Source organism: Aotus nancymaae, unplaced genomic scaffold, assembly GCF_030222135.1.
Source record: "Aotus nancymaae isolate 86718 unplaced genomic scaffold, 86718_ANA_hifiasm-v0.15.2.pri h1tg000010l, whole genome shotgun sequence".
NCBI lineage: Eukaryota > Metazoa > Chordata > Mammalia > Primates > Aotidae > Aotus > Aotus nancymaae.
Window position 1 is genome coordinate 52,242,501 of NW_026988421.1, and position 15,591 is coordinate 52,258,091.

The 15,591-nt window shown below is 39.2% G+C and overlaps 1 protein-coding gene across 6 annotated transcripts in view; it reads right to left on the minus strand.

Annotated features, from left to right (window-relative positions):
* ANK3 (ankyrin 3) overlaps nt 1–15,591 on the minus strand; it is a 359,094-nt gene that overhangs the window by 104,298 nt on the left and 239,205 nt on the right. For 4 of the 6 annotated variants that reach the window (XM_021675764.2, XM_021675765.2, XM_012445733.2 and 1 more), the window contains exon 24: nt 2,894–3,017. In XM_021675764.2, the coding sequence (XP_021531439.2) occupies nt 2,894–3,017 (124 nt within the window). Of the gene's footprint in view, nt 1–2,893; nt 3,018–4,256; nt 4,930–10,198; nt 10,253–15,591 lie in introns of those variants that run through there. The other 2 variants (XM_012445738.2, XM_012445742.3) reach the window with 2 other exon arrangements.

The window sequence follows — 15,591 nt, forward strand, 5'->3', positions numbered from 1 at the left end:
ATGATATGTTAACATTGGTGGTATATGAAACAGTGTTCTATGTGGACAAACACTTAAAAGTTTTAAAAAATAACTGCCTATTCATTTTAATTTCAATTTTTAAATGCCTCTAAAATCTATTGATACTTTTTCAACATCTAACATCTCCTCCTTTTTGTTGTTGTTTTTTTGTTTTTTTTGTTTTTTTGTTTTTTGAGATAGAGTCTCGCTCTGTCACCAGGCACCAGGCTGGAGTGCAGTGGTGCTATCTTGGCTCACAGCAACCTCCGCCTCCCAGGGTTCAAGCAATTCTCCTGCTTCAGCCTCCTGAGTAGCTGGGACTACAGATGTGCACCACCACGCCCAACTAATTTTTATATTTTAGTAGAGATGGGGCCTGTAATCCCATTTTCGGTGCCGAGGCAGGCGGATCTTGAGGTCAAGAAATAGAGACCATCCTGGCCAACATAGTGAAACATCTCCTCCTTCTAATTTATCTATGAGTGCCAACTGCAGAACAGAGCCCAGAACTGAGAGCTATCAACTGAAAGGCCTAAGGATGTCTTTGTTTTGCATAATGTTTAAAGTTCCTACTTCTGATCATTCCAGACCAATTTAAATTAGACATATGGAGTCAATTAAATCCATCAAGCTTCACTCTAAATCCTTAATACTTCTAAGTACTTTCAGCCTAAAATTAAAGATTATTTGCATGAGGATTTAGAAAGCATTAAACTGTTTTAACTAAGGCCATCTATTTTATTTGTAGCCATCAGTACACTCTAAGTGTTAAATATGGGAAGTGTTAGGAAAACATGCCTCAGAATTCTAAATTTATACGAATATACCTAGCACAACTTAAAACAGCAACCAGCAAACAAACAGCCCTTCACATCAGGACTTTTTCTTCAAACCCAATGAAATTTCTTTAATTACTTCATGCATTATAAAAAAAACTTGTTAAGGGAAAGAAATTCCTTAAGTATTTGCTCAATTTTGCATAAGTAATATTTATTATATATTTATAGTTTCTAATTTTCTTAAAATCATGAAATTTTTCCTGATTTTTCTAAAGCTGAGCAGAAAAAAAAAAAAAGCACATTGCAGCACATCACAGCACATCACATCACATTACAATGCTAAAGAAAAGAAAATGAGAACATGAGTCAGGAAAGGGAAGAGAAACACTATAAAAGTGCCATATCTTCTTACCTGATCTTGGGACTATTTTAAAGTATTTTTAGAAAAAAAAAAAAAAAAAAAAAAAAAAAAAAAAAAAAACAGAAGAAATAGAAAGCAAAAAATCAGACAGGGAAAAAAGAAAAAAAAATATTATGGTTGAATGAGTTACACATTTAATGTATTCCTTTTAAAATGTTACACTCAGAATATATTTTACTGACAATACTCTAACAATGTGCTTAAAAATATTGGCTTTATAGATTTTTTTAAAAAAATTTGCCTCTGAGCATAACATGAGTCATCAAAGTAAAAAAAATGAGTTACAGATAATAGCAACAAATAATGGTGCAATCAAAATTAGACGTGTGAAAGCCTTGGAATTATCTTAAGAAAAAAATTACAGGGTGATATATCTCAGGGTGATATTCTGGTTTCCTATGTCACTGGAGGTCAGTTGCCACAGTTTTCTACATAAAAATGATGGATCACAAAATGTGTCATGTATTATCAGAAGAAATCTAATCACTAGCTTGGATACATGATATCCAAGCTAGTGATTGGATTTCAAAAGCTATAAATCTCTATGATATAAACAAGATCTAAAGGATCTCAAGAACCTTAAAAGTTCTACATATTTTCCATTTAACTTGTTGCTATCTTTGATTGCCTAAAATATTGCATGTTTTTTAAAAGTTATTTTTCCTCTTCCTGATAATGACACCTGCTACAGTAGGATTTTAAGGCCTTTTATAAATGTATTTATAAGGCAAAAGTTTTACTAAGCTATATGAGTTTCTAATTTCTACTAAAAAAAAGACTAGAAGAAAAATCAATTCAATATCCATACTGGCCACACCAACTACACTGAGAATAAACTCCGGGTTTTACTTTGCAGGAAGTGCCATTATTCGACAATGGAACTTTTTACAACAGATCCTTAAACTATAGGAAAATGTCCTCAGGGCTCTGGCTTAGAAGGTTTAATTATTAGCTTTAAAATAACTTGACTGTCAGCAAACACCCTGTTAATCCACACTAGGGCAAAGAAGTCTCCAAATTCTGCACAAGTTTCCGTTTCTTTCAACCAGTGTCAGTAAAGTTTAAGTCAAGATTTTCCCATAGAAAAGTTTTCCACTTTAGCTGTAAGAACTGAATTTGTCACCATTCCTGTCTGTCCTTTAGATAAATCACTGTCATACTTCTAACATGTCCCTTGTAAACAAAATAATGGAAGAATTTTAGAAGACATACTCAAACACTTGGTGGACAACTTTAATAAACAATATATAATTTTTTCAAAAATGCTCTCTTTTAATCATAAATGATTATTTCAGTAATAGAGAATAGTGAACAACCTATACACATATTTCTTACTTATTGGCAAATAATGTTTTTTTTCCAGTATGGAACAAAACTTAATTTTGAAATATGTGACTCAGATTGGTTCTCCCAGTTTTGTCAGTGAGCTCTTTTGCTACTGTGCAGGAAGCATGACTGCAAAGTGGGGAAAAAAGAACACACAATTAACATGTTCAATCACATGAAATTAACAACTGCAAACAACAAAAGAAAATAGCAGAGCATGTGTATTTGCATCGAGAACATTTCACTAAATTCACGTCTTCATCCAAAGAACACATTTTGGGATAATGTGAAAAATGAACATGATTTTGATTTATGACAAATCGTGGTTGTTTTAAATTAACTATGAAAGACAGCAACAATGAAGTACCTGGCAGAACGTGCTCCGAGACTAAAGCCCATGTAACCCTCTGCAGGCAGGGAATCATCACCCAGTTCCTTAAGGTCCTGTGGCCCAAGATACTTGTCTGTGTCTCCCGTCATTGCATCTTCACCTGTAGATGTAGAGAGCAAGCCCACATCAAAAGCTTTTCTTTTGACTGTGTCAGCTGTGGAGAAAACCACTCCTTTGGTTATTAGCAAATCCCCCATTATTCACTTTCCCCTATCCCCTGGATAATTTAGAAGGAAAAGGCATAGGTAAAGGTTAGTACACAGTTTCAAGAGTGAATTTAAGTAGCGGAAACACCTCCTAGTATTAAGTATGAATCTTAAAACATTACCCCTATCCCTTTGCTTCCCTTAAGCCTCAACTGACTAGAAAGGTGGACGTTTTATGTCAGTTAGAGTTTTCCTCACCTCACCTCACCCGCAATGAGGGCAGCTTGTTTGAATGGACATGGATGGCAAAATAAGAACCACCTCTTCATTACTGTTCTTGAAATTATATGTAGGAAGGAAACAGACATTTTTTAAAAACGGTTTTCTCACACACAGGATTTCAGTTTGGGGCTTATGTAAGAAACTAGCAAGTTATGTGAACTACAACTTGCTTGGTTGGAGAGCCTCAGAACACATCAATTTTGAACTGTTTCTAAACCTATCAAATTAACAACAGCCCAACTGCCCCAGTGCTTCAAATCTACATGGAAAGCAACACAGCCTTCTCCAGAGATAATACGGTGCTTTAGTACTTTCAAAGGACTATATAAATTGCTCTTTCATTATCAAGACAAAGAGTTAATTATGTAAAATACTTTTACTAGCTACGTGTGCAAAACATGACCTCACACGGAAAAACCACATTCCATGAGTGACAAGGCAGGTTTTTCGATTGTATTTTGCCCTCTGGGACATTTTCCATCCTTCTCAAAAGGTAGCACACGCTGTAGAAAAGTTCCTTCCCCACCAGGCAAACTCTGTTTCTTATGACTCTTATCTTCTTTCTGGACACAAGCTTTACTGGCCAAAGAGTTTTCAAAAGGGTCCATGTTGTGTTTTCTCAAAGGTAAGTGATTCATTCCCCCAGCTATATTTTCCAATTCCTACGTTAGGTACTGTTTACAATTTCCATTCATTTAAACTCAGGAAACCATAAGAGCCCAGGTTTTAAACTACCAATCAAGTCTAAAAATACACCGTCAACTACTGTTTTTGCAAATGTAAAAACTAAACAGATCAACTTTCTACTGCTGCTACCCAGTACTAAGAGATTATTTACGGCTGGGCAATTTGCACATTCACTGCATCTCAAACAAAAACAGCACACGGTAAGTACAACTCAAAGATCTTACTCTGCGGCAAAGCCATTTCCACTAGGCTTGGATGATCAAATGTTTTCCTGATGTTTCCAGGAATTCCTTAAGCAGTGATTTAGAATCAACCTCCAGATCAGCTCAAGCAAACTAATCCCTGGTTTGTATCCACTCTCTTCACCACCGCCGAATTCCTCTCAGCATCTTGATATCCTCGTAGGCAACTGAGGAGTTACACATCTTTTCCCACTCAGAGTTCGAAGATTTTCAAAATTTCAGGCCCCCCAAAAAATCTTTTTTTAAAAAAAACCCACTTAATTGAGATCAAGATCCTTTTGATCACTCCGCAGACATCCTTTTAAAGCTCCTCCTGATTGGATTAAAAACTCCTCTGGCAAGCCTCTAGCAGGACAGAATGGTGACATAAATGCAAGCCCCTGAGTTATTTGTATGTAAATATGAGGACTGCTCCGGTGTAGACTTTCGGTAATTTGATACCAAGGTTCGGTGCCTAGCCGGGTAACCGAGACAGCCTTCGGTTAGTGAGAGAGCGAAGTGCTACATTTAATTAGGAGGCGACTCTTCTCAAATATGAATGAAGAAACAGCCAACCCAGGTAGAAGAAAAACATTAGAAGAAAACAAAGCAGTGGCCCAGGCGGGGAGTGGCACCGAGTGCTCCAGGCAAACTTTCAACTTTGTTCTCAGCTGGGAGCACTGGAAGCCTCAGTTATTTATGGTCCCTGTCAGGTGGAAGGAGGGGAAGAGGGAGGGCCTGCCCTTGAGTTGAGGTTGTGAAACCAGGGCTGAGGAAAGCAGCAGTGCTTCCCATAACTCTCCAAGAAGCGCTTTGCAATACACTAATTGCCGCTGCTTTTTATCAAGAGTTTGAAGAAGGGAGCAGAAGTGAGACAAGCTGGAAAAAGCAACTGGATGTTCTGTTTTATTTTTGGACCAAGTTCTTTCAACTATTTGATTCACCGGTGCTCTCTCGAGAGGTCCCAGGTCCCTGGACGGAGTGCAAAGCAAAGGGAGAATTGGGGTTGGCTGGAGAGGTCTTTGTTGCCCCAGGTAGGAGGCAGGGCTGAGGTCTGTCATTTGGCTGTTACACTGTTTCTTTCTCTCTCCACTAGTGGCCTTCCTTCTCAGCTGCTCCACCCTGTTTATGTTGGCAGTGGAGGAAAAAACTAGCAGGACTTCCCCATCTTCCATCTGGGTACACTGGAGAGGCCATTTCAATTACTTTTTTTTTTCCAGACTAGCTGGAGAATTGGGCTAGAAAGTAAAGGGTTTAGAAACTGCCTTGCTGAAGGAAGCACTCCTTTATAAGAGCACATTTATTCCCTTGGAATGTTATCTAAATATACAGGAATCTGAATCTGTAGAACTGATAAAGTGGGAAACAAATCTGTTTTCCCTGGATAGATGCATAAATAAATGAATAAATGCATGATTCATAAAAATTTTAGGATGCTATGACACCTGGTGTTTTACTCTGATCAGCCTGGCTGTAATCAACATCATAAATACACAGAAATATAAAGGAAGCCATTTATAATGTCTGGAACATAGTGAAAACTATTCCCAAGCAGAGAATAATTTCCAACTTTTAAAAGAACAGAAGGGGAAGTCTTGCTTAAAGAGAAATGTCTGAATGTTCATCGGCCTTTCATGTCTGCATTTAGAATCCAAACTACAGTACTTAGCAAAGCCTTATTCAAAGACTGTCATTCATTCCAATTTCTCAGCAAGGCCTATGATGCAATGTTCCTTCCATTGACTTCTTAGCTATTTTTCCTTCTGGGCTATTCTTCCACACCCACCTTCCCTCCTGTTAGACATAATTTTTTCAGTCCCTAGAAGTCCTTAAACTCTTTAAACATTGAGCCGTTACTAGGGTGTATTCTCTTGATGGAACCTTTCTCCATGTTTTTTAACCAGATGAATTTCTCCAATCTTTGACTCTTTCTAGAAGCCCTTCCACCTTCTACTCACTATTAGGTGTCCCTCATCAGAATGCATTGCCAGAGACATCTACTTAGTCACTCCCGTTGGCTGCTGAGATCCACTAAATTAGGAGCCATATTCTTCCTAGGCCAGGTACCATGGAAGTTCCCATAAATAATCTTGGAATCCACAACTGATAATAAACATATTTTTATTTTTATCTTTTAAATCTACATGCCATGGCAACTTAGCACTCTTTTCAAATATTAAGCTAAATGACTGGTATACAGTAAAATTTCAATGAAAGTAAGTTTCCATTATTCTTTAGCCATACTTCTTAGACTTCAGAAATGGTCACTGTGAAACCAAAAGAAGTCTGCAGTAGGGGTGGGTGTCGTTAATACATTTGGCCAAAGATTAATGAAAATAAAATAACCTTGTAACATTAAGTAATTATTCACTTACCATTTTAAAATGGTGAGAACATTTCTTAAAAGACGTGGAGTTCAGAAATAAAAGTAATGGTTTTTTTTTGAGACAGAGTTTTGCTCTTGTTGCCCAGGCTGGAGTGCAATGGCATGATCTCGGCTCACCACAACCTCCACCTCCCAGGTTCAAGTGATTCTCCTGCCTCAGCCTCCTGAGTATCTGGGAATTTAGGCATGCACCACCACAACCAGCTAATTTTTTGTATTTTTAGTAGAGACAAGGTTTCTCCATGTTGGTCAGGCTGGTCTCAAACTCCCAATCTCAGGTGATCCGCCTGCCTCGGCTTCCCAAAGTGCTGGGATTATAGGTGTGAGTCACCACGCCTGGCAGCAATGGTATTATTTTAATGCTGTTTCGCGCAGTAGGTGCTCTAGGTTCAAATCCAAACTGTACTATGCATGGACTGGGTGACCTTTGAAATACCATTTAACTACTCCGAGTCACAGTTCCAACCTCTATAAAACTGGGGGTAATGAGTCTGCCTCTACACTAAGGCCTCCTGGGGAGATTTAAATGAAATTATGTACAAAGTAAGGGCTTAATCAGCACTATTACTATCATTCTGTAGCACAGCTTTTTCTAGTGCCCAAATATCTGAATGCATTTTCTAGTGCCCAAATATCTGAATGCAAATAGTTAGCATTTAAATTGCCACTATTTATACTGGTAAAGGCACAATTCAGCCACAGCAGCAAAGTGTCCCTGATCTCCATTACTTAACGATAAGACAGGCACTGTCTTAGGTAATCACAAAATTTGTTAATGGAATGAATGAATGAACAATAACAACAAAGTTCATTCCAACTCCTTTCAATAAACAAAACATTCTAACATTATTAGATAGTACAATACACTACTGTACCAAAGATCAGAAAGTAATGAGATGAATTGTATTATTTTTAACTTTATAAAATCCAAGCATATTTCGGCTAGTGGCAGCTTCTAACAGGTGTGTATAAGTCAACCAAGGTAATTTTATTAACAGATGACATGCATTTTATGTCAGATATATTTTGCTTAAAAATATGTTACCAAGAGTCACATATTTTCACTTACTAAAAAGGAGTTGTGTATGTTTATGTTTCCTAGCAGTATTTGGTGCAGTGGAGTAATAGTTGTGTTGTAGAAGAATTTGACTATTTTTTGGCAAAGAGGATTTTGGTAGCTCGTCTTTAAAATGCTCTCCTCACCCCTACCTCCAATGAACTATGTCTCCTTCTATTCATTTCCTTGTGTAGTACCCCTACTTGAATCTGGGTTGGCTAGAACTCTGAACAGTAAAATTTGGCAAAGTGATTCTGCATGAATAAGTCTGTGTTCAAAGAAACCTTGCAGACTCCTCCAGTCTCTTGAAAGAGTGGTTTGGGAGAAGCCAGTCCCAGTATAAGAAATCTGACTATGATGATAGCACCATGTTATAAACAAGCTCAAGTCAGCCATATGGAGAGGCTGCTTAAAGCCAGAGAGAGAGAGAGAGTCAAAGAGGGAGGGTGGGGGAGAGAGAGAGAGAAAGAGAGAGAGAGAGAGAGAGAGAGAGAGAGATAGAGATGCCCAGCCAATCCTCAGCTCTTCCTGTCATCCTAGCTGAGGTGTCAGGCCTTTAAATGAAGACACCATCTTGGACATCTGGTCACGTTCCTCCGCCTCAGCTGCTATCTGACTGCAATCTCATAAAAGATCCCAAGAGTCAGCTGAGCCCCAGTTAACTCACGGAACATGGGAGATAATAATACCTTAAATCACTGAGTTTGTTGAGTGGGGGCTGTTACTTTGTAATAGGTAAGCAAAACAAAAATGAGAAATGACAAGGTCCAAAGGTAAGCCAAAGAGATCGCACTCTGGTTGCCTAATGTATCACTGATAAATTAGAGTTAGCTCTGTAGGGCATTAAATGATGTGTATACACAAAGCCCAGGAGTACAGTGGCAAATGCCGCTAGAGAAGGCCTCACTCACTTAGTATTGATTTTATGCATTTTGAAACTTTTATCTTGAACACTGACGTTCTTATTGTTAATCTACTTCTGTCAATAAATTATCAGAGCCCAGAAATTATTTTAAAAAGAACACAAAACACCCCAAATCTACATGATCCCACCATTAACCAATGAATAAAAGCTGGTCAGAGGCATTTTATTTCAACTACTCAGCTACCTCCTCTTCCCAGTCCTCTCTATATCATGACTAGGCTGAAAGAAGAGATTCCCTACACCATAATCAACCATTCAAAGATCCATAAACTTTGTCAGCCAGAAAAACAATGCAAAATAGAAACAGGAACAAAGGAGAGAAAGAGAGTACATTAAACGATTATCAGGACTGTGGTGGTCCAAATAGGTGTGTGCCTTCGTTGCTTTTTAGATTCCAGGTCAGTGGTCCAGTGCATGGTGTAATATACCAACCCAGCATCCTTGCAGTCTTTCATTATGCCCACTAATGACCCTTTTTCATGTCGAATAAAGTAAATAGTTATTGGCCTAATATTTAAAAGTGTTTTCTTATCCTAGAAGTTTTTTTTCTTTTCTTCCTCCACCCGATGTACTTCTCTTCTAATCTCCTTCCACCTTAAGACCATCACCAAGGAAACCTTTTGCCACTTTTCCAGGGACTGAAAGCTATTTTCCCATCTGGCTGGAGGCTTGAGTCATAAAGTTCCTTAAGATAAGGATAAAAAATTGTATTGTTATAAACTTTGCTCAGAAGTGTTTAATTCTGCTGTAAAATACAGAATCTCCCAGTATAAAGTTTAAATTAATAGTTAATAGTACAGACCAAATGCGTTAATACTACAAGCCTCCAAATTACACAAAATTAAAAAGATTAGAAAGAATAAAAAGAAACAGTATCTCTATACTCTAATGATTTATTAGAAGTTGGTTTCTTAATAGAACTCAGCAAATAGTCTAATGCCCAAGAGGTTAATGATCAGATGACTTAAATTTGCTGTTGCTTATCCTTTAGAAAGTGATTTTCTTTGATCATATAGAAAAGAGAGGAAATGAAAACTATTGGGAAAATAAATCCTTTATTTCTGGTCAGCATTACAGAACAGTAGAAGCAGATCACATTATCATAATTAAAACTAACATTTATTGAGCATTTACTATGTTTTAGGCACTGTGTTTGGTGTTTTATATGTATTATTTAATTCTCACAATCTTATAAAACAGAATTGTTATTTCCATTTCACAATAAAGAAAACACAGTTGAGAGTGGTGGAATAAATAATCCAAGTTTACTTAGGATATAGAAAAAATGTGATTCCAAATCACTTGATGTCACTTTAGAGCCCTTCTTTTAACTAACACAGTGGGCTGGCCATACAAAAGTTAAGAAGATACTATTGAATGAATATTACAAGAAATTCGTAACCAAAATGTAAGCTCCATGAGGGCAGGGAGGGTTTGTCTGTTTTGCTCCATATCATTGCCCAGAACAGAACCTGGCACATAGTAGGTGCTCAATAAATGTGGAATGAATGAAAGAGCAGTGATTGCCTTTCAAGATGGGAACTATATTTACTGGGACAAAGAGGAGGGAGACTTACTTTTCACTGTAAACTCTTGCACCTTGGGAATTTTGTACCTTGTGCATCTATTACCTATTCAAAACATGAATAAAATTAACAAAATAAAAAAAACAAAATATAGGGACTGCAGATAAGTCATATAAGCTCTATGTTCCATCCACCAGAAACAATATTGTGACTTACGTAAGTCTGCCATGTAGACACAAAGATGTGTACGTGTACCAGTGGATATCCAGCAATCAAGCAGAGGGAACACTCAATATTTTGATATTCTACCTTACGTGCCTCTTTAAGAGATGCAACAGTAAAAGTGAAGTAGCAAGGCAGGAAGAAGGAGATGCACACTATTAATGTGGTACTTCTAGTAGTTTCAGGGGTATGTGTGCAGGTTTATTACATGGGTAAACGGCATGTCACAGGGGTTTGGTGTACAGATTATTTCATCATCCAGGCAATGAACACAGTAGCTGACAGGCAGTTTTTCGATCCTCACCTTTCTCCCACCCCCTCCCCCAAGTAGGCCCCGGTGTCCGTTGTAGTTGTTCCCTTTTTTTTTTTTGGAGACATAATCTCACTGTCGCCCAGGCTGGAGTGCAGTAGCACAATCTCAGCTCACTACAACCTCTGCCTCCTGGATTAAAGCAGTTTTCCTGCCTCAGCCTCCTGAGTAGCTGGGATTACAGGCACCCGCTGCCAAGCCCGGCTAATTTTTGTATTTTTAGTAGAGATGGGGTTTCACCATGTTGGCCAGGCTGGTGTCGAACTCCTGACCTCAGATGATCCACCCACCTCTGCCTCCCAAAGTGCGCCCGACAAAGATTTATATCTCATTCAACATTTAGACCATAAATTCTCAGCCTAGAGAATCCAAATGACTGTATTTGCTCACGTTACTTTTCTGTTGATCTGATATTTTCATTCTCAAAAGAACAAGGAAGCAGGAGTAAGAAAAGGAATTATGGTAGGATTAGGATCCTGATCCACTCAAACTTGGATTCTAAAAGTCTAATTCTAGCTCAGAGTTACAGAATAGTTGATGGGAAAGTTACTTGGATGCCAGATCTGCATGTATTTCTCCTTTCATTTTTCAGTTTGGAGCACGAGCTTGTGTTAAGTTAGGTTTCCTGTGAATATTCTGAGAGGTGATGAAAAGCAGAAGGTCGTGTTTGGAGGATGGGATTGTGCCATTTACTTCAGGAGATTCCTGCGTGTACCCCAGGCACTTCTGTGTTGGGCTGGAGAACCTGCAAGCCTTGCAGTGGAGATGCTGCAAGCCCAGCTCATCACCGTACCTTCTGGCAGGACTGGAGGCTCGGAGAAAAGTTGACATCACATGCTGGCCACAGTCGTCGTTCTTTCAAGACATAGGTTAAGTGCGAGAATATACTTCTGATACGGTGTGGCTCTGTGTCCCACCAAATCTCATGTTGAATTGTAATCCCCAGTGTTGGAGATGGGGGTTGGTGGGAGGTGATTGGATCACGTGGGTGGATTCTCATGAATGGGTTAGCACTGTCCCCTTGGTGCTATTCTTGTGATAGTGAGTGAGTGAGTTATGAGACCTGGTTGTTTTAAAGTGAGGGGCACCTCTCCTTCCTCTCTCTTCCTTCTGCACTGGCATGTAAAGTACTGGCTCCCCCTTTGCCTTGAGCCATGATTGTAAGTTTCCTGAGGCCTCCTCAGAAGCAGAAGCTGCTATGCTTCCTGTACAGCCTGCAGAACCATGAGCCAATTAAACCTTTTTCCTTATATATTACTCAGTTGCAGGTATTCCTTTATAGCAGTGTGAGAATAGACTAATACAACTTTCTTGCTTTCCTTCTGAAAATGAGTGGTAATTATGGAGTAAGTTGAGAAAACAGTTAAATGAGCGTTAGGTAAACTAGGGAACCTAACGAGGCTGAAGAAGTGTGTTCTCACTTTAAGGGGTGCATGTGCCTCCTGCGTGAGGGCCATCGGCAGCATTCCACCTTCCTGTCCCTAGTTCTAGGAGTTCATGGCATTGTAGGCAGCCAAAAAAGAATCATGTTTGAAATGACAAAGTTTGCACACCTCTGAAAGAACAACAAACTGCCATTATTCATTCCACAGAACAAATGACTTTCTGCTTAAGCTACTTTTTTTTTGTACAAAGTCAATTTGATTCTTTTTCTACCTCTTCACCGGAAAAACCTGAATTCTCTTTCCTTTCTGGGATGGGTTTGTTTATTAACCCAACCAAGATCACAGAGGACATTTTTCATTGCTCCACCTGGAAAAGTTCCAACCCTGAGTCATGCATTCTTACTTGAGAAACTATATCTAGCTGGGATTAAGGAGCAGTAAAGTGCTATACAGGTTTTAAAATGAAGCACATTTAGCCACAAAGCACAGAATAAAGAGAATTCAGGTTTTTTATGAAGAGGTAGAAAAAGACAATGTTGGGACAGACACTATAATTTCTTCCTATTCTTTCTTATTAGTACTCCTTAACTCTGATGCAGAAATTCCTTTAGTCCTCTAAAGACTAAATACCACACTGACTTGGTCAAAGGAGTACTGAAGTCTAAAGACAGAATGCAGGGAGAAAGAAGTACAAGATTACTTACACTGTTCTTATTATCTAAAATCTAAGCCACTTGTGAAGAAGACTAGACAATGAACTAATTGCTAGCCACAAACTAGCCCTGAGAAATCGGGCACAAAAATGTTGGTTCTCACTTGCAGAGAAATTAGGAAGCTAAGTTCAAGGTGGCAGTGTCATGACAACGCATTCTTCCTATTCATTCTTCCTTAGCTGTTTGTCTAGCCTCAACCCCAAATCCAGACCTTATTATTCTTGGCTCTTCATTGCCTAGGCACACAAGGACCGTGAGTACAATACAGGAACACATTCATCACCGTTCCCAGCTATAAAAAGTACCAGGCTCAGGTATAAACAGGGATTTTGGCCTTTCCTTTCTCTTACACCCAAACTGCCTATCATTGTGCCAGGCAATAAACACCCATTTATTGGTTTGCTCTGCATTTCCAACCTATATCCCAGAGATGTGTACATGCAACGCAAAGACACGCGCGGCCTGTCCTCAGTTCTCATCCTCATTGGGATTCTGGACTGCCCCTTCACATTTGGACATCTTTCCTAGGCTCTTTGCACTCCTATTGCTCCAAGCTCCCTGTGTACCACCCTGTCTTCCCCTTGCTCATCGTTCTCACTGTTGTATTTTCTGAGTGAATGAGGGGGCTACCACATGGTCACATAAGGACAACCTCCCGCAGGAAGCAGGTCAGACTTTTCAGGTGGATGGGAGGGACAGACACAATTTAGAGGGGAAAAAAATATTCAAAATTAAAATTTGTTTGGTGCAAAATAAAAGAAAAAAACCTACAAAAGCCTGTTGTTTGCAGTTAAACAAGCACACAATTTCTTGCCATCTCTTAAATATTCCACAGGCTGTCCAACTCCCCGGCTACTTTCTGTATTTTTAGTGGAGACAGGGTTTCGCCATGTTGGCCAGGCTGGTCTCAAACTCCTGACCGCAGGTGATCCACCCACCTCAGCCTCCCAAAGTGCTGGGATTACAGGCATGAGCCTCCATACCTGGCCTCCTATACCACTTGGGCTCATCTGATTGGAGCCTTCTAGGAAAGTTCCTCCCAGGCTTCCTCTAGCTCCCACTCCTCAGGGTTTCCCCTTCATCCTTCACTGCTCCATCTCCATGTCCATTACCATTTCTCTTCTTCTTATGTGTGCCCAGAGTTTCCTAGAACTGCTTCCCTTCCTCCCTGTGTGCTGCCCTGGGGACCTCATCTGGTGCCTGGGTCTGCACCCTTGTCCCCACTCCTGTGTGCTGAGCTCTCCTGTGGGGGCCTGTGCCTTTCTATCTCTGATGCTTTGACCAACAAGTTTTCTAAATTTGAAACACCTCTTCCCAATCACCACCCTTCTACCCCTGCAAAATTTCTGTGTGTCCAAATCCTATCTATTCTTTAAAATGCCTTTCAAGTTCATATTTGATAATCTCCCTGTCTTTTAAATTTTCTTGTCACTTGATCTGTTATTCTCTTATGGCACTTGATATGGCTTGGATGTCTGTACCTTCCAAATCACATGTTGAAATTTGAGCCCCAGTGTTGGAGGTAGGGCCTAGTAGAAGGCATTTAGGTCACAGGGGCAGATCCCTCATGAATGGCTGAATGCCCTCCCTGTTGTAATGAGTGAGTACTCACTCTATTTGTCCACACAAGAGATAGTTGGTTAAACAGACTGCTACTTCCTCCTCTCTCTCTTGCTCCCTCTCTTGCTGTGTGACATTCCTGCTCCCCTTTCTCCTTCTGCCATGAATAGAAGCTTCCTGAGGCCTCACCACAAGCCAAGCAGATGCTAGTGCTATGCTTGTACAACCAGCAGAACTATGATCCAAATAAACCTCTTGTTTATATAAATTACCCAGTCTCGGGTATTTCTTTACAGCAATGCAAAACAGACTACCATAGCATCTCATTGAATAGAAAGTCTAAGCCAAAAAAATCCAAATGCAAATTCCAGTTTCTGTAACTGTGTGAACCTGAACAAATATCTTAAACTCCTTGAAACTGACTCCTTAATGTAATTAAGTGTTAATGTATTAATTGTAATTAATACTACTTTAAATTAGGGTATTAAATTAGAACAAAATGGAAATTAGGAGTAAAAATCAGATTAATAATGATGTTCAGTATTTTGAGAGAAGTAAAAAGATAAAGTATCAAGTAAGTGACATTTCCTGAGTTCTTACCGCATGCCAAATTCTAAGCTAAATGCTTTTTATATATCTCATTATATATACTTCAACTGTCTGTCCCCTCCAAATCTCATGTTGAAAAGTGATCCCCAATGTTGGAGGCAGGGTCTACTGGGAGGTGTTTGGGCCATGGAGATGGATTCCCTCATGAATGGCTTATGCATCCCCTCAGTAAAGAGTGAGTGCTTGCTCTGTTAGTTACCATGAGATGTGGCATTAAAAAGAGGCTTCAGTTAGGCTTTTAAGATTTATTCATACTGTTGTATATAATTGAAGTTCCCTCCTTTCCTCTCTCTTGCTCCTTCCTTTGCCATCTGACTCTCCTTCACCTTTCGCCATGAGTAAAAGCTTCTTGAGGTCTTATCAGAAGCAGATGGATGGGCAAGGACAGATGCAATGTAGAGGAAAAAAGTGTTCAAAATTACAATCTGTTCTAGCCACCATTCTTCTTGTACAGTCTGCAGAACTGTGAACCAAAATAAACCTATTTTCTTTATAAATTACCCAGCCTCAGATATTCCTTCATATGAATGCAAAACAGACTAGCATAGCCATTCAAACTTACAATAACCTAACAGTTCTGGGGCTCTTATCTAAATTACCAGGCAACATCTATATTAGAAGTTAAGTACAAGGATTTGAGTATCA